This window comes from Polistes fuscatus, unplaced genomic scaffold (assembly GCF_010416935.1).
Source record: "Polistes fuscatus isolate 324 unplaced genomic scaffold, CU_Pfus_HIC Scaffold1, whole genome shotgun sequence".
NCBI classification, from domain to species: domain Eukaryota; kingdom Metazoa; phylum Arthropoda; class Insecta; order Hymenoptera; family Vespidae; genus Polistes; species Polistes fuscatus.
Window position 1 is genome coordinate 8398322 of NW_025112997.1, and position 19615 is coordinate 8417936.

A 19615-nucleotide genomic window follows, 5' to 3' on the forward strand; every position below is an offset into this window, starting at 1 on the left:
ACAACTTCATGCCGTATACTTGAAATCGCTTTGCCGCGCATCGTAAATAACCGACAAACTTCATGGTGTCGTTTTTCCAGACGCTCGGAACAATATTACTCCCCATTACATTTTCCCCAACGCGCCAAAAGAAGTATAACTTCAAAAAAAAAATAACATTCAAAAGTTTGTTTGGTAATATTTCTAAGAGATATCTTTTGAAGCGAAATATTATTTGACTTTTCTGAATCGAAGATATACGACTTTTAGATTTCCAAAAATGCATCTATGATCTAAAGAAATGTCCCGAATTCCAATAACCAAATACGATCGAAAGCCTTCGAAGATAGAAAAATATATTTCTGAAGTAGTAATGTAGTAAGTAAGTAGTAAGTAAGAATGTAGTAAACCCATATTTCTTAGTGTGTCCGCGGAAAAGTCCTGCATTCCACAGCTCGAGAGCAACGGTAGCTCTCCTAATCCGTAGAAGAAGGACTCTGTGCATTCTCTTTGCTGGCATAATGGAAACGAAGATAAAAAGCTGAAAGGAGATACTGATTCGAGGCGGTAAAGAGAAAAAGACAAACGGATTGTCTTTGGGGATAATGATAAAGGTACATAGAACACTTACGACTAACTTTACTATCGAGTTTGCAGTGATTTATCTAATATTTCCTTATCGGGTTAGAATTCTTTATCGTGGGACACCTGCTAACGTTCCTCCTCTCCTCTCTCCATCTTTTTTATTTCTTTCTTTCTCTTTTGCAGAACTCATGGGAAAAGTAATCGTCCGATGATGCGACGCCAAGAATAGAACGGTACGATAAAGCAATATGTTATTATGTTTCTCTGCTTGAAACTCTTTGTCAAGACTGACAGGGCAATTTTATAGATATTACACGAAGATATTACTTTATGGCAGGAATAGAAATCGTGACGTTAGACGTGTCAATGACCTCTTTTTCATTCCGTAAATCTTTTATAAACTTAGATTGACATTGTCATCATTATCATGTTGTCAACTTACTGGCATTTGTAACAGGTAACCTTTCTATTTTAATAGAACCGTCCGTGTCGGGTGTTGGTGTAAGACCAGGATATGAACCCGGTGGTTGCGCTACCGTTACCGCAGGATGTGGACTTGTCTGAAAGAAAATAATCCATGTTTACTATTATAATAGAAAGAAAATTGCGATGTTAACGTAATAATCAATCTTTATAGAAGCCTTTACCAAATGATCCAACTGCGGTGGTGATGTGTGAGAATAAATAGAACCATGAGGACCAACAGGTCCTAAGTGAATGCCTAATTGGCTTTCTGCATGGTTCCTGAGAACATTTATGGCATCGTCCAATCGTTCCTCCATCCGCGTTCCCTGTACCAACAGAATACCAGGAATTTGACTCGATTACACGTCGGTTTAAAAATCATTTTTTTCGATAAATAATATCATTGTAAATCATCTCGAGCTTTATTCTCACATTATTTTAATATTCTTATCTAACTTTTAATAAAATCATTTGTTTTTTCTTTTTTTTATATTTTCGATAAGATATATATATCTCTCAATTCTAATTCGAAAAATGTGTAAATATATATGTACTATAAATGAACGGCGGCGATTTGTTGACATGCTCTAAAAAGTACGATCGCTAGTGTTAGTTCTTGTATAAAAAAAAGTAAAAGCGAATACCAGTCTATAAAAAAAAAGACCATTTTTCATGAATGAAATGTGTGCTCTGTTTCATAATAAATAAATATTTTTTGTGCCGTTTATAATTATACACATTCGTGACCGGCGTTTTATAAGCGAGACATTTAGTTAAATGGCTAGATGCCAGTAATGGTATCTAGTTAGATACCGCATGTAATAATTGAAGTATAAAACAAATTACCAAATTAAATAATAATACTACAAATTAATAAGTTAAATAAGAAAATATAATAAAAATAAATATTTAACGATCAAACAAAATTGAATAAAAAAATTACCAATTTAAATTTAATATTTAACAGCGTAGGACTATGTTGCCAGTCCCAAATATGTTTAAAAAGCATTGGATTTATTTTTAAACGAGCATATAAATTATTGTAGACATTATGAACACGCATTGTTATGATACGGGCATGCATAAATCAATATATATATTCGTGTTTAATTAGAATAATGTGAAAACTGAATAAAGAATAAAAAAACAAAATCGGCAATCCTCACCTCGACTTGGTCGCGAAGGAAGCCGATGGCATCGTCTAGCCTCTGCTGTTCAGGCGCCGGCTTCACACAAAACACCAACGCAACAACAAAACCAAAAAAAAGAAACAACCAAGTCAACACAACGCTCACAACAAACAAGGAGAAATGGTGAGAACAAAACGTGTAAAATGAAGGATTGAGACGATTGATTTTGATAATCAAATTTTCATCTTCTTTCTTTCTTCGCTCTCCCCACCCCAAAAAAAACAAAGAATACACTTTAAACGCGAAATATTTCATAAATTCGTTTTAAAAATCGCATATTTTTTAATTACAACTAAAAATGATCTAGAACCCACCCTTAGGAATAAAAATAACGAAGTATAATGCGTGCGTGCAGCCATCTAAGCGCTAATTACGCTCTCTCTCCGTGTCGATTCGAAAACGTTCAAAATATTATGCAAAAAAATTATGTGCTAACGTAGTGAAGAAAAAGAAAACAAAAAAAAATGTGATACGAACTTTGTATATGTATGCATGTATTTTGAATGTTTTTTTTTTTAAGCATACCGGTAACGACGAGTCGTGTTTACGTTCAAACTCGCATTTAAAATATTCTCCGAAAAGATTTCATAGTCATATATTAATATAAACCTGAATGTCGATAAATATTAAAGGAATTGAAAAGTATAATATATAATAAAAATGAAATCTCTTGACCAGATTATCTCCTCGAAGAAATGCGAATTTTAACAGATTACCAAAGACAAAAGTATCTTTTGTTTTTTCTCGCGAAAAGCTTCAGTGCGTACCATGTGAATAGTGCCACGGTTGGGATCTGCCGTAAAATGTGGCGATACCGGTGCAGCACCAGGTGCCCAATTTGGTGCCGATCCCGTTAAAGGTGGTGGCGAACTGACTGGTGTGGATGGGTTACTGCTGTAACTCGATACTGATTGGTCCGTGGGATAGATCTGTAATACAAACATTTCATCTTAATATATACTTAATTTTGTTACTGTTATCTAACATATTCATTACTTGATGATGATTCACGTTTCTGTTTAGAATCATATTGCTGATAAAATTTCATTCTATAATAATAAACAAAAATAAACAGGATTACAAACATGGAGCTCGAGATAAATTTAAAAGAATTTGTTGAAAAGGGGAATCGAAAGACAATGTTTTTTTTTTCTCACAGTGGGTATGAAAAACAAACAACACATTTATTCTTTTATCACAAAGCGTGGTCGTAAATCCGCGTATTAGTCCAGTCAACGAAGGCCGTTTGCTGCGATCTTAGGAAAGAAGGTGGAAACTTGATATAAGGGTAAATAGACGACGCTGAATCGAATGGTGCTAATTTTTTTGAGGTGGAAAGTGCCGTTTTTGAGAAAAAGGGTAAAAAAGGGTAAAAATGGCTTTATCTTAGAATCTAGGCATTTAATCGAAAAAAGTTTCAAACAAAAGTTGTAGAGAATTGAAAAATACTAAAAAAATGTTCTATGAGTTATCTTCGTATTTTCAAAAATAAGCGAATAAAATTGGATTGAAGATGGGAAAAAAATTGTAAGAGTGGGAGAAAGCAAGCTTATCCCTCCGTCGCGTTTTACACGCGAGCGAGCTAGTATGCGTGCGAGCGTCAGTGTGCACTAATACACAAACGAAGGATCTTCGGCAATCTTCGGGACTCTCGGTCTTGAATGAAAGTGCGAGTGAGAGAACAAACCAATATTTCTCTCTTTTTATTTATCATGCGATAACGAGTATTATTGTCCTTAGCCATCGATTGTTGAGCGTTCTGATATTTCTCTTTTTATATTTTTTCTTTCGGTAGCAAGAATTTTATGTCTTGGCCATCGAGCGTCGAGCGTTTTGTATACGAGTGCGAGTGAGAAAGAAAACCGATATTTCTCTCTTTCTATTTTTTCAATGGTAGCCAGAATTTTACGTCTTGGCCATCGAGCGTCGAGCGTTTTGTATATCTATATATATCGGCGTAAAAGCGCGGCATTTTTAAATCGAATCTTGATGCTTATGGCACGCCGTTTCTTTATTTATTGTCAAAAATAATGAACCTTGAGTAAAAAAAAAATAATTCATTTTAACAAAAACTATTATTATTTAGTTGAGAGTAAAAATAATGAATTAATTTTGTGTCTCGCCATAACATTAATTAGAATAATTAATTGATATAAATTCTTTGCCTCACAAAAATTTATTTGTATATCAAATTGAATACGTATTCTCTTTAAGACGAAATTTAAAATTTAAATATTTTTCCTATTAAATTATGTATTTTATAAAATTTTAAATTACTGACTTTTTGTCTCGTAAAAATTTATTAGTTTATCAAATTAAATACATATTTGAAAAAGAAGAATTTTATAACCACACATAAAATTAATTCAAGATATATATGAAAGGATATTCTAAAAACGTGGAATTTATTTTTTGTCTATACATAATTTTAATTCATTTTTATTATCTTATAAGAAAACAGTAATCCATTCTGATTCATCTTCGAAGTCTTAAGAATTGTATGAAATAAATTGAGCTATTATCAAGTGGTGCGTTAGCCTAAGTAGTAACGTCTTCGCTTCTCGCGCTGGGTATTTAACGTTCGATTCTTTGTGGGGGAATTATTTTTTTTTATAAGTTTTTCTATTTTCTCACTCGCACTCGTATACAAAACGCTCGACGCTCGATGGCCAAGACATAAAATTCTTGCTACCGAAAGAAAAAATATAAAAAGAGAAATATCAGAACGCTCAACAATCGATGGCTAAGGACAATAATACTCGTTATCGCATGATAAATAAAAAGAGAGAAATATTGGTTTGTTCTCTCACTCGCACTTTCATTCAAGACCGAGAGTCCCGAAGATTGCCGAAGATCCTTCGTTTGTGTATTAGTGCACACTGACGCTCGCACGCATACTAGCTCGCTCGCGTGTAAAACGCGACGGAGGGATAAGCTTGCTTTCTCCCACTCTTACAATTTTTTTCCCATCTTCAATCCAATTTTATTCGCTTATTTTTGAAAATACGAAGATAACTCATAGAACATTTTTTATGTATATTTTAATTCTCTACAACTTTTGTTTGAAACGTTTTTCGATTAAATGCCTAGATTCTAAGATAAAGCCATTTTTTACCAATTTTTATCCTTTTTTACCCTTTTTCTCAAAAACGGCACCACTCAGATCAAAAAAATTTATCGTCTATTTACCCTTATATCAAGTTTCCACCTTCTTTCCTGAGATCGTAGCAAACGGCCCTCGTTGACTGGACTATATAACGTTAACTCGTTTATGCCAGTATATAGATCAAATATGATTCATTCAACAATCTTTACGATTTAGATGAAGTTTATCGTGAAAAAATATCAAGAAAATCTAAATATATTTAATATTTATGTACGATATCATTTGATTAAAAACACGTGACTACAAAAAAGAAGAAAAGAAAAAAAGAAAACGTACTCTTGTGCTCACTACAGAGGCAAGAGTCTTGCCAAGAGTATCCCCCGTAGGTGGTTGTTGATTGTTGGTGGGTGCGGCATTTGGCGCCGATGGTGCAGTGGTTGGTGCACCAGGACTATGACTATATTGCAAAGATGCTGGAGAAGGTGCTCCAGTGCCACTGTTCGCCGCTGCTGCTACCGCAACAGCCGCGCTACCCCGGAATGTCGACATCGGCGGAAGAGAAGCTGCACTGGTTACAGCCGAACCAAGGATTGGCGCTGCTGGTTCGCCGTTCGGTGACATCGATGAATATGCCTGCAAACATTACCGATGTTAGAAGAACAAATAAAATGAAAAAGACACAAATTAACAAAAAAAAAAAAAAAAAACAAGAAAAAAAAATGTTTTACTTTATTACAAATTTTTATGTATATAAGGTATATTCTATACAGTTCTTATAAGGATTATATCTTGGAAATATAACTGCCTTGAGTTTCTGCAAATAAGTCTCTTTCGATTATTTTAATAATATTATTTACACTTAACTACATTATCTGCATTGCTTTACATTGTACAAATACAAATTACACTTAAAACTACACTATGTACATTAGTTGCATTACCTGCAAATAAGAGAAACAACATTTACAGCTAATATTCATTCTTATTTTATTGGCTTATTATTGGCTTCGCAATTTGAACTCTAACCGTCTCTGCTTAACAAACTCCTAAACGTTTCTATATCTTTTGTCCCGTTATTAACGTTCCCGAATCTTCCTAAGTCTAATACGCCTGCGCGTCTTAACTGTAAGACAGCAGCCAATTTAAATCATTAGTAAAGGTGACGAAATATAAATAGTAATATTTCGTTACATGTATACATACATGGTATAATCGTTCCTCATTTTTTAATAAAATAAAATCTTTCCTTTTCAACAGACTCTTTTTTCCTCTTATATTACTTCGCTTTAAACTTAAAACATCAGCTTTGATATCGGATACGCCTAGCGGGATAGCGCTCTCTTGCACCTACTGAAATTGCTCGTAAAACGTCTAATTTTAAGCACCGTCGAGGGCGTAGAAAGGCACATATTTATCAACAAATTAAGAGTTCGGACGCCTACGAAAAGTTCGAATTGTAGATCGAGTCACGATAGTACTTGACTGTATTATGGTGCCTTCTATTTTCTTCGTACCGAAAATTCATGAAATATTTTATGAAGATAACAAAAACAAAAATAAGATAGTGTAAAAACCTGAAACTGTTTTGTTCCTTTTTCTATTCAGATCATTACCGGTGAGTACTTAAATTTGTACAATATAGGTGAAGACATCTAATTACTTTATTCTAATTCTATTACTTACGTATTTTTTTTTTATATTTTTATTAGAATCCTATTCATTAATCTCATGTTTTCATAAAATCTATAAATTTATTTTTGTTTAGTATCTATTTCGAATTCTAATACTTCCATAAATTTTCTTAAATTTTTTATTTCTTTTTCCGTCATTTCGGTGCTAAATCAATCTCAAGGACGTCTACAATAAAAGAGGTGTACTTACTTCGTAACAAAAAACAGGCTAAAATAAGTCCCATTACCCTGAGGGGGCCTGGCCGTGAATTGTGACACTAAAAATTCGCAAATCTTGTAAATAATTTAACGAGATCGTTTTTTTTCAGAATAATCTCTCAAATCGAATTGAAGAAAATTGAAGAGAAGGACAGATGGAAGTATAGATAAATTGATCGACAGTGCAAGGAAGGAAAGGAAGAGAGTGGGGCGAGTGGGAGGAAGAGGATGGATGGATAGATGGATGATGGTAGGGTATCCAGGATGCCACGAAGAGGAGAATTTCGTGGTAACCATGGACAACGTAAATCAAACGAAGGCTGCACTTGACTAGAAACACGAAGTAGCGGGAGGGCGATTCTATATATAGCATCCAATGACTCATTTGACGTTACTCCGCGTACATGGAGCACTGTCAACAGTGCCTCTCAACCGGTACTCGATCTCGAAACTCCTCGATTTGATTTACGCTACGTCGAGTCAACGAATCAATTCGAAGGTTATCTTTCAAAGAAGCCTCCTCCTATCTTTTTATATTTCACTTATGTTTCTTCTTCTTATCGTCTAACTCTAGCTGATCCTACCAGAAAAATTACAAAACGTTGTACGTTGATGCACCTTTTGATGTAAGATGTTTTTCGAAGTTAAATTTTTTTCTCTTGTGATTCGTTCGTTTCTCGCGTGATTCGTTAAAAAAAGTTAGACGAAAAATGTTCGTAGAAAAAGGGAAAGTCAAAGTAGTCGATGATCGATTGTTCTTTGTCAAACTTTCTCGAATAAAGAAAAAGAAGGGAATAAATCTAGAGGGAAAAATGTGAGGAAACTTACCATGGGATCATGGGGTAGGTGCATGGGGTAGGCCGGTTGAGCCAGGTGAGGGGGAGCGTATCCGCTATACGGGGGTTGAACGCCACCGCCACCTCCCGTCCATGGATCACCAGGACCCGTACCCGCTGCATTTCCATCTGTAAGTAAAAAAAAACAAATATTTCATCGATTATGTTTTTTACTTAACACCAGCGAATAGTACTCATGATTTTGATTCGTAACGAGTATGGATCAGTGATCTCTCTCAAAAGCTAGTATTCAAACTAAATATTTTTACGTTAAATATTGTTATTTTTGTTATTATAATTGTAAAATTCTTTTTATCTTGACAATAAACCTGATTTTCAGAATGATTTCATTGTTCATTTGTTTGCTATCTATACTATTTGTCTCCTTGTCGGAGAGCTACGATTACTATACATATACAATTTATGTATAACCACAGAATTAGATTACAATCAATCGATAGGGGCAATTTTCACAAGGACGACACTCGAAAGCGTGAAACAACAAATAGTGGCACGTGGCATGTTCGATGACCAAAGGATGTCACACACGTGCTTGTATACATAACAGCCAACGAAAACGTATTAAAAGATATTTTAACTCAATGGTAAATCTCAATCACACACAAATACATTTTTAAAACCTCTTACCTCACTAAAGCTCGATATATTTCTTTATGATATCTCGTATAAAAGAAAATTATCCGCTGAAGGTATAAGCTTTTATTTTAGTTGGAAACAACGACAATAAGCTGTCCGCGAACATTATTCTTGATACTTTTCTTTTTTTCTTTGATATAATTTCTTTTTCTAGATTCTGGGCTAGCTCTGAAGATGAGAGAAACGAAACTAAGCCAAACTATTCGGAGTGTTTCTACAAACTACCCAGTATTCGATGCTTGATAAAACTTTTCGCCTCTCGTATTGTCTCGTGACTTCCATTTATAAGCCGCTGGGAAGGCCTGTCTACCGGGTGTTTTCAAATAAAAAATATCTTTTTTCTATCTATTATTTATACGATTCTTTTTAATATTACAAACATGGCACACAATGATTTTAATGAAAAATATATTATTTCTTTTATTACGTTTCGTAAACGTACTCCCATATGTTTATGATTTTTTCGTTAAAAATTAGGAAGGTTTAATTAATTATAATCTAAATAATTATAAAAATAAAGCTACTTTTTTAATATGAAAGAAAAAGAAAAAAGGTGCAATCCTTATTATTAGAATGCCATATAAAAAGAATGTTTAAAGAATTCTTTAATAACGTTAGTATATATAATGATAAATTCAATCAATTGAATTAAATGATTAAATAAAACATGCAACGAATTTGAGTCTCTCTATTCATCCTGAGGAAGAACTACGTCATAAGAACGTCAAATTATGTCTGGTCTCACTGGTGGATTTATACACAGGTGGTCGTTTCTGGCTTCTTGAAAGCTACATTCGCCACTGTCTAATTTTCAAGAAAGTTCCTTGTAGTGCGTAAACGTACATTAAATTCAATATAATATTTTACTGACCGCGACCAAATACGTACAAGCTCATATATAATTTTGTATTTAACCTGGCAATATTATTAACAATGTACAATAGATTCTAAGAACCAACTTAGAACGTAACTCGTACCTTTTTCAGTATTTATCAAACGATCGCTATCCTATCGCGCAGTTGTAAATATCCTGCATTTTAATCTTCAAATCTTATGCCATTTGTGTGCTCACTAAATATTCTTGGAAATATAAATAATTTAGAAGATTTCCTTTTTTTATCTTTGTTCATAAAAATGTATTTTTTTAAATTCTCGTAACTTTACGTCCGCCGAGCCTAGTTTCGTAAAATAATAAAAATCTTCTGAAACACTTTAAATCAATTAGAGAATTAGAGGTGTTAATATCTTTAACCAGGAGAGGAAGTAAATTTTTTTATTTTCAGAAAATCCTTATATAATGAATTAAATGTACCTAAAATAAATCAACGAATTGTAAGGATAGCGAAAGTTCATAATCCTACACATAGTAATTTATAAGAAAGTAGTTTCTATTAAACATAAATAATCTAAAGTTCTAATGTTCAATACTAATTTATTCAAATAATATGTATTTCACGATATTTTAGCAAGGACTCTCTTCTGATTTTTTATCAAATCTTGGTACTTAATCTCTTACTAACTTACTAACTCGCTAACTAACTCATTTTTTACTATCTCCCGTTGCCCATCATTCCCAATCTTTATAACTTTTATTTTTCTTATTTTTCCTCTTTGTCATGCTATCTCACTCACTCCTTCGCTATAACATAGGGAAAGTTATATCTACAATAAACACAAACAAAGGTTTTATGTTTTCCAGATGTATTCATATCTAATAAGACAGCTTACCCTTGCGTATACCTAGTAAAAGAAAAAATCTCTATTTCTCAGGTATCCTCTTAATTTTTCAAATTTCCAAAAATAGCATAAACGATAAAGAATAAGACGTTTCTTGAATATCTTACACAGAAAAGTCTATACTGTACTCGTCATTCGATAAATTCAAGAATAAATTAATTAATAAATTTACATTCTACACATTCTATGAAACCAGTATAAATTAATAAGAATATATTCCACAGCTTGTAAAACTGTTGATTAGTTAATATAAGTTTGTATTTCATATTTTATAAAAATGATACTAAACTACTAAGTCTATACCTGGAAATCAATAAATCTGCAATTTAGTTAGAACACTTTGGATACTTTTATAACTTTTACTGAACATTGTTCACCTATAATCGCAATGAAACCTATCTTAAATCAATACACTACTTGCAAAAAGGAAAGTAACTTGGATTCTTTATTTTTAATACTTTGTCTTCAGGTTCGTTTAATTTTCAGACTACTTTCCTATCACATTTTTTTTCATTCTACCCTATCGATCTGTCTTCTGACCCGTCGCTCTGTATCGACTTAACGTTCTAGGTCAATTCCTGTTCAAAATTTTATAATTTGACTAAAAACAGACCATATTAAATCACCTTACAAAGAGGACGTAACATTTTTGTTGTTTTTCTTTTTTTAAACTAAACAAATGTTTTAAAAAGATAAATCATAAATATAATTGATTTATCACAATTTAGATTGATGAATCATACGTATATATCTGAAAAAGATTAAGCTTAATAAACTAATATCTCTTTTTTTAATACCGTATCGTACCATTATTTATCGATTGAATCATTTCGATATCAGACGAAAGAATGAAATACAGACAACATACGCGTATATACTAGGTGTTTCAGAATAACTATTACTACTTTTCAAAATGTTAAACTTAGCGAAACCAGTAATATGTGCTCGATCATTACTCATATGATATTTATTATGCTTTAATACCATTATTTAATATACATACCGTTATCCTCTTATAATATTTAATCATTTAAGCTTAACCGAAATAAAACAATATTTTCTTAACATCTTTGCACTCACTCACTACATGTTATTCTTTTAACTGCTAATATTCACCTTTTTCACACAACTAACTAAAACAAAAGAATCGCAAGTACATTGTTACCAACTCGAAATATTTCACGCTACCAATTTTTTAACAAATCTTATAGTTGTTAGTGGTTCCCAAAGTATGAGTCGCGACTTTCTCACAAGGACGCTGCGAAATATTACATAATTTTCCTAATCTTTATTCCATTTGCGACTACATAATTGTGCGAAATTGGGTTTCGGTAGCTGCTGTGTTAAATTCTAAATATCGCGTGAAAATCAATGTAAAGAAAGAAATGAGAGCTATGTCCAGTTTAATTACACGATTTAAGAAAATGTGTGGCAACTAACCACTGTTTTAGTTCTTCCTTATTTTGTCTAAATATTCAATAAAATACGATGAAAGACGTGTAATTAAATACTTTTTTCAAACAAAGTAGTATTCGGAAATGCTTCCGTATCGATATAATATGATAAAAGCCGAAACTTTTCATTGATCTTTCAACTTGAGCACCAGCACATTTTGGATTAAATTGCCGAAATTATTTAAATGAACATTTTCAAAATCGTTTGATTGAGTAGACAGACTCTATAACTTGATCTCCGCGTTTCCTAGATATAACAATTGATTTTTATATTTGGAGTTATATTAAATTAATCATTTATGAGATACATATCAATAAAAAAAAAAGTTAATAGCTAATATTATTTTAATCTTTGATGATTTTCATAACCGACCACAGATATTTCGAAAAATTCTATGTGCAGTCATAAAACGTTATTTTTTGGATGTCAACAGTGTGGTGACTGCAATTTTTGACAATTTTTATAATTTTTTTTCTATTATTTCCACAAAATAATTCACTAATTTGTAGCCATTAGAATTGAAAAAGAGATTTATTATTCACGTTTGATATTATTTCATGTCCTCATTTCTTTCATGTCGTATTATCTCGATACGGAGGCGTTTCCGTATTACAAAAGGTTTCCGGTTTAGTTTATTGCAAAAAGATATTTAAGTATAAGTCCTCTTCTATAACATTAGAACATTAATTGAACAATTATTTTGAAATACCCTGTATATATGTACGGTTATTAAAATATTTCATACGCAGGAATATTCTTTTATTTTTTGTTTTTAATTCCTTTTTTTTTTATCAGGAAACGGATATTCGTAAATCTTTGGAACGAGAGAGCTTCGACATTCGAACGTTGAGCACGAGCAAATAACAAGATTGTTATTGTTTTTGCGCGCGACAGACAGAGCACCGAATTTTACGATCGAGCGTTAAACAGCCGAATATTACCGTGCTCGTAAAGTCGCTTTATCGTCCATTAGAATCGTTATGCGATTTCGAACTAATATAAAGATACCTAGACACATATACGTATTTACGTTTATACGTGAATCGGTAATATGTGTATCGGTCGCATATAAAATACGTATAATAATGAAAAAGTCATCTTTAACTCACCGATATAATATGGATCCGCATAGAGGGCCGCAGCTTTTGGCGAGGTATATCTCGGAGAGTCTTGTCCGAATTCGTCCGAACCATACTGTAAAAAAAATAGTTAAAAGTAATTTTTAATAATTTTCTTCTCTGGAATAGATAAAACACAACAACAAAAACAGATTTCTTATAAATTTTGATAGCAGTGCAAGCCAATTTGTTATTATTCTTTTTTAATACTTTTTACTTTTTATAAATAAAAATATAACCTGTTTCAAACAATAAATATCGTAAACTGATTTTTTGTCTAAATTTTTACTTACGCTATTTTCGAAATGGATTAATTTTTACGGTTATACGATAAGTCCAATGGAAAAACTTTGACGGTCTATCGTTAACGAAGAAAGAAAGAAGGAAATGTCGATTGTGCTTTCGGTTAAAACAACGCTTTTATATATCTGCTCATCCATCTTAGGATGAGCAATCTAGTTATTGCGACACAGCGGCTTCTGGCAAGAATAGCGATTAATTCAACGCTATAAACAAGAACGTACGACGCGTGTAAGAAGAAATCAACCGAGCTTCAATTTAACGTAAACTCATTTATAAGTACTACGGGAACGATTGCGCAATCGTAAAATGAATAAAATCGATATTTTGCTTCATCGATTAGATTTAACTTCGTTAAAGAAATACCCGAGATTAATTATTTGGATTTTAATTTCAATTATTTATTAATTCACGATATAGTTGTTACGTTTGTGATGTAAGATGAAAAAAAAAAATACTTTTCTGGATGGACCAAGTAATTTTTCTTTTCTTGATAAAAACAATGCAACTTTACATGACAAATTAATCTAAGCATACAATTATTTTAACTAAATCATTTTTTTACTTATTAAATGAATTACCACAAATTGTCCGGTGATGTACAGATACATGTTGAAGTCGTCTTAAACGATTTAGAATCGTTTGTAACACCGTATGTTGAGACACTACTTTTTGAATATTTAGTACAATGTACCCAAAAAAAGAAAAAAAATAATTTCGAATGAAAATTAAACCTCAGAATGTCGTAAGGTTCAACTTGTAATAGTTTTTTGCATAAAGTAAATTAAATGGGTTACTAATTTATCAAAAAAGAAAATTTTTAATAATGTAATAACAGCAAATTTGTAAAGTAATAATTTGTGCTTTACGTGATTAGTAAAGAATAAAGATCCCAAATACAAACCCTTCAATATAAACAATTATTTAAAAAAAAAAAACAATCACTATTCATCCTCATTTAAAAGGTAAAAATATTAAGATATGATAGTACAATGAAAATATGAAAAATGTGAATGAGTTATCTAACTACATATGAAAGAATTAACTAAAATGATAGCTCAGAAATTAAATTTATACATAAAAATAAGATATTGTAATTGCAAGAGAAGTCTCTAAGAAAAGTAATGCATTTAACTATTAATGTAAAAACTAAAGAAATAAATAAAGTTTAACAATCTACTTAAATGACAAAATTTTATTAAATTATTAATTTTTCTATTGAAAAAATTATCATTATGCTGGTTAATGGATTAGAAGTATAATTGTAAGATTAGAAAACACTACCAAGAACTGAAAGAAAAGACAGAAGCCTATCTAGAATGCAATAAAGCGTTACTCTGCAAGTTCAATTTCTGAGTAATTTAATTGATTTTCAAGTATTTTTTGTCGTCTTACCACGACTCTATTACTTCATGTAATACTTCAATACTTATGTTTAAGTTTATATAGAATTTAATATCTGATAGTTTTTCTCTCTATAACATTTTACTTTTATTTTTACATGATTAGCATATTTTATCCTTTTCAATCACAGTATCTAATTTGTTTTTCAATGACTTCGCCGTTCACACTTTTTATAATTATTTCTATCTAGTTCTTTCGTTTGAACTTATACAGTAATTCTTTATTGCGTTCTAGTTTTTCTTTAGATTCAAATAAAATGTCTGTCTCTTCTACCAGTTTTTGTCAATATTTTTTAAGCTTAAATATTCAATCCATTAATTTAACAGCATAATGATTATCTTTTTTTTTTTAAATTTTATCATCTAAATAAATTATTAAACTTTATATATTCCTTTGGCTTCAAAGTTAATAAATGAACAGATAAGATACTGAAGCTTAAGTTTGTGAATATTAAATATAAACAGTTACTCAATGATACAGCTTTGGAATAAAAAGCCAATAAAAAAAAGTATTAACAATGAAAAGAAGAAAATAATTTATTACGTAAACTAATTAAAAAGTTATTGTATATTATTTATTATTATTAGCAATATATATTATTGTATATTAAATCAAAGTTTAGTTTAGTATTAATAACAGTATTAATGTAAAAACAAGGTTAAGAGAAAAATAAAAAGTTTTAAAAGTCTCTTGAAAATGAATGAAATACATTCGACAAGTAATAACGGGAACTATAATCTTTAAAAAGTATATGAAAAGAAACATATAAGCACATGATGCACGCTCGATTAGCGCGAACCTTATAAACATAACCTTAAAAAGTATCACGCTGTTTTTCTTTACCATTATACTACTCAGATATTGTAAGGAAAATTGACTACCAATTTGTCTTTCTTCTAATATGCACTTTAAACAAAATTTTAATATCGATAAAAAAAGAATTACTTCTACATCATTTTTTCTTTACTAACATTGAAAACTTTAAATTTTGACGAAAAGTATAATAATCACAGAATAAACGTTTTACAAGCAATGAGATCTTATTTTATATCTTCGGATCTATTTGTTCGACACTTAATACTTCATTTAAACTCACTTCGAAAAATATTAAAGTTGTTCATAGTGATATCAAGTAACCAATAAAAGAAAAGAGAAAAGGATTGAAGTTTTCTAACGACTCATCTTCGTAACTTCCTACAGTCATCGAAATGAGATTTAACGGCTTTCCGTAATGGATACGAGAAAAGAATCGCGTAGTAAAGTTCTTCGTAAAGAACTACGTGTAAGTGAAAACTTTAGAAATTTCAAACTTTTCTACGAACTTCTCAGAATACATTCTTCCTGTTCACGTGTATATACATATGTATGTATTGATCGATTTATCCAATGAAGGATTGAACATTTTGTATTGTAGGAAAAGGCGCGTAAATAAGAGGAAAATTTCAAACATAGAAAACACAAAAACTGTATACCTACAAGATCGAGAGACGGAAAACAACTGGCGTCCGAGTACGTGTAGTATGCTTTGGTATTCACCGATTGGTCACGATCGAAGTGGGGTGCGAGCATTGACCAATTACGTTGCAATATTCCGAAAGTAACGCATGAACGAATACATAGGGATCTTCGTTTGAAAATGCGAGGGAAACCTTGACTGAGAAAGACGAATAGAGTTAGAAAGAGACAGAAAGAAAAGATCGTATGTGATAGATAATCGATATTAATATGTTATTTCGAGGAATAAAAAGTTAACTTTAAACTTTTTTTTTTTATAATTTTTTATTATTTTTATAATTTATATATATTTCTTATATAAATATAATATAAAATTATTATAATTTCTATATATTTCCTACAAACATATATATGTGCTGGTAATTATGACAGCGGACTAAATCAACACAAATTTATTTTATTATTTATTATATAATATAAATAATTGTAATATAAAATAAATCATAAAATTAATTTTGTCCGTTTCTAGATTAGTCAAGAAAATTCACTATTTAGCTTGTATCGATCTTTTTTTGTTACGATTTAAAAAGAAAAAATTATAAAAGGAAACCAATCATTGTTTATCAGGAAAAAATCAAGTACAAGATAGAAGTTTATTCTCATGAAATGATCAGTAAATTATTCACAAAAAACCACATAACGGCTTCACGTTTAGAAGAACGACATTCCGCATAGACAATAATTCAACTTTTATATCCTTGTACGGTCGGAATGGTCTATGGGACGGTATCTGAGTAAAAGAAGAAAAGGAAGAATGAAGAACGAAGTGGAGGGTAGGCGTAATAATAAAAATGTCTGTCGACCGACAGGACGGATCAGAAATCTTAATATGTCCCTGTGGTGTCCACGGTCCGCCACGATAAGAGTCAGCGATTTCCAGCCAATATAAATGTCTTACATTGATTTAGTTCTCCTTTTCCCTTGCCTTACGCGATTCCAACAATGGGAAGGGTCGCCGAACGGAAACGTCTCCGTCAGGGAAATTAGCTTTCGAAGATTCGAAATGGAACATAAGGGGTTAGTCACCCGATATATTTTTTTTTTCATCTTATTTTCCAAAGTAAAATAATCGGCAACGTTAAGTTCGTATTTTCTATCACAACTATGTATTTAATTTAGTACTTTCTATAAATATTTTAGGAACTAACAGATGTCAGTTAAATGTTGAATTTTCTCTGAAAAACTATTCGGCGTTCATATAGGCCATAGGATGTTTTCGTTCTATCACAGTTCTCTCTCTCTCTCTCTCTCTCTCTTTCCTTCTTTCTTCATTCAAGTCGTAAACGTGTCTATTTGAGACACGGTAAATTTAATAGAGACGACAGTAAAACAAAATCGAGCTCGGACATCCTAAATTAGTGTTCTGTACACGACACGGTCAATGATCTCTTCTATCCTCGTTTAGGTAAACAACGAATACCTAAATCGAATACTATCAGATATCAAAGTATTATATGTTTCAATCAAGTTATATTAGAAAGATGAGTAGTACATTAAAAATTATCGAGGTAAATTGCCTTCCTTTTCTCTCTCTCTCTCTCTCTCTCTCTCTCTCTCTCGGACGTTAAAATTCTCTGCAAGATGACGTTCGTAAAGGTGCAAGATTAAAAGTATAACGGAAGAAGTCGAAAATACAATAATAATAAAATATATATATGTATATAAGGATGATTAAAGTAGCGCATACTCTTGCTGTGAGTAGTTCAGAGATAAAAAATGAACGATATAAAAAGATAATACAAAAATTCTTAATGTAACGCGGATAAAGAGGTAATAACCGTAAAAAGAAAAAAGAAATTAAATTTCAGGTACATAATAATCGATTAATGTCTTTTATACAGCGTTCTTTCTTTTTCCTTCTCCTGCTTCTCCTTCTCCTTCTTTTCTTCTCTTTTCTCTTCTCTCTCCGTCATCTCTTCTTCTACCGAACCGAGCCGTTATTGATATTACACGTGGGCGGAAATAAGTTTAAGGGGTCGACGAGGAGAGATCGCAGAAAGAGAAGTATAGGAAGAGGAAACACACAGAAACGAGGGGTCACTATCGGAGGGATAATAGATAGACGATTATCCCTCTATTAATTACTATATCAAAACTTTTACCTGACGCGACGATACCGCTCGGTAAGCCAGGTGTTTCCTCTTTCAATTTCCTCTTTTCCTATTTAATAGTATATTGTTTCTTATTTATAGTATTTATTGTTTTATGTGGTAATTTATAGGGAATATAATATAATATAATATAATGTATAATATAAAAAAAAGATTATATTATATTCATTATACATACATACATAATAAAATTATATTATATAATAAAAGAATAAATATTATAAATAAAAAATATATATATATATATATATATATATATATATATATATATATATATATATATAAATGATATATAATATACTATTTCATTACTTATTTTTTATTAACAGAATAATTATAATTTATTGTTTACTATTTATAAAAAAAATTTTATTTATTTATGTATCTACTGTTTTTAAAAATATGTTCTTTCTTTATTTGAAATGTTTTTTTGTCTCGTAAAGAAAACATGGAAATTGCTTTCTATATTTCATCGAATCATCGTTTATCTCTAATTGATCTTACCAAGACAAGATCGATGCTCGGAAGATCGTCCCTCCGTAAAATATTGTAAATTACTCTTGCATACAACAGATTTTATCGCTCTTCGGTTAAACTTATCACGACGAAAATTTTATTTCCTGTTGAAACGCATCTTTACATTTTTTCATTTGCGTGTATACGCTTTTTATTCTCTTATCTGCCTCTTTTTTTCGTCATCTTTAAAATAACAGGTTAATGTAGGGTTATTTACGAAAAGAGGAAATGTAACGGTTTTTAAGTTTAATAGTCATCGTGTCGTGGATGACGGGCCAATAATTTTTGAATAGTCTTTTCGTTAACGGCGAATTCCACTTCGACATACTTATATGCAGTACTTCGTTCGTAAGCAGCACGAAGCTCAATTTGATTTTAGCAAATGACCGTTCATCGTGTAGAAAACATTGACGAAAACTTCACAATGAAGAATAATTCGATACTCGAGTTGATAGATATGAAAACAAAGTTCCGTATAGTGTCTGAGGGGATAAGAGGATTACAACAGGATTGGTCGATTAGTAACGAGCGAACAAACGAATGAACAAATGTTATATCTCCAATACGACAGCCATCTTGTTATTTTGGATAGATCGCTGATAGCATTAAAATAGCATTAAAAGAATACTTATTTATCTTTTAATTTTCTTTACGAACATCTTTTTTAGTCTTCTCAAATTAGTAATAATCGTCCGTTAATCAGATAAATTATTAGAAAGGGCGATCGACTTTTTTAACACGAGAAAAAAAAA

The 19615-nt window shown here is 31.2% G+C and overlaps 1 protein-coding gene across 11 annotated transcripts in view; it reads right to left on the minus strand.

The window, feature by feature from the left end:
- LOC122520910 (transcription factor 12) overlaps window positions 1-19615 on the minus strand; it is a 37154-nt gene that overhangs the window by 6648 nt on the left and 10891 nt on the right. For 9 of the 11 annotated variants that reach the window (XR_006304624.1, XM_043641308.1, XM_043641268.1 and 6 more), the window contains exons 2-8: window positions 13009-13093; window positions 8043-8179; window positions 5662-5958; window positions 2987-3148; window positions 2196-2255; window positions 1212-1364; window positions 1007-1124 (exon numbers count right to left, since the gene is read on the minus strand). Coding sequence is in view for 10 of the 11 variants with exons in the window: in XM_043641308.1 (XP_043497243.1) it covers window positions 1007-1124; window positions 1212-1364; window positions 2196-2255; window positions 2987-3148; window positions 5662-5958; window positions 8043-8179; window positions 13009-13093 (1012 nt within the window). In the remaining variant the exon portion in view is untranslated. The remainder of the gene's footprint in view (window positions 1-1006; window positions 1125-1211; window positions 1365-2195; window positions 2256-2986; window positions 3149-5661; window positions 5959-8042; window positions 8180-13008; window positions 13094-19615) is intronic. The other 2 variants (XM_043641275.1, XM_043641260.1) reach the window with 1 other exon arrangement.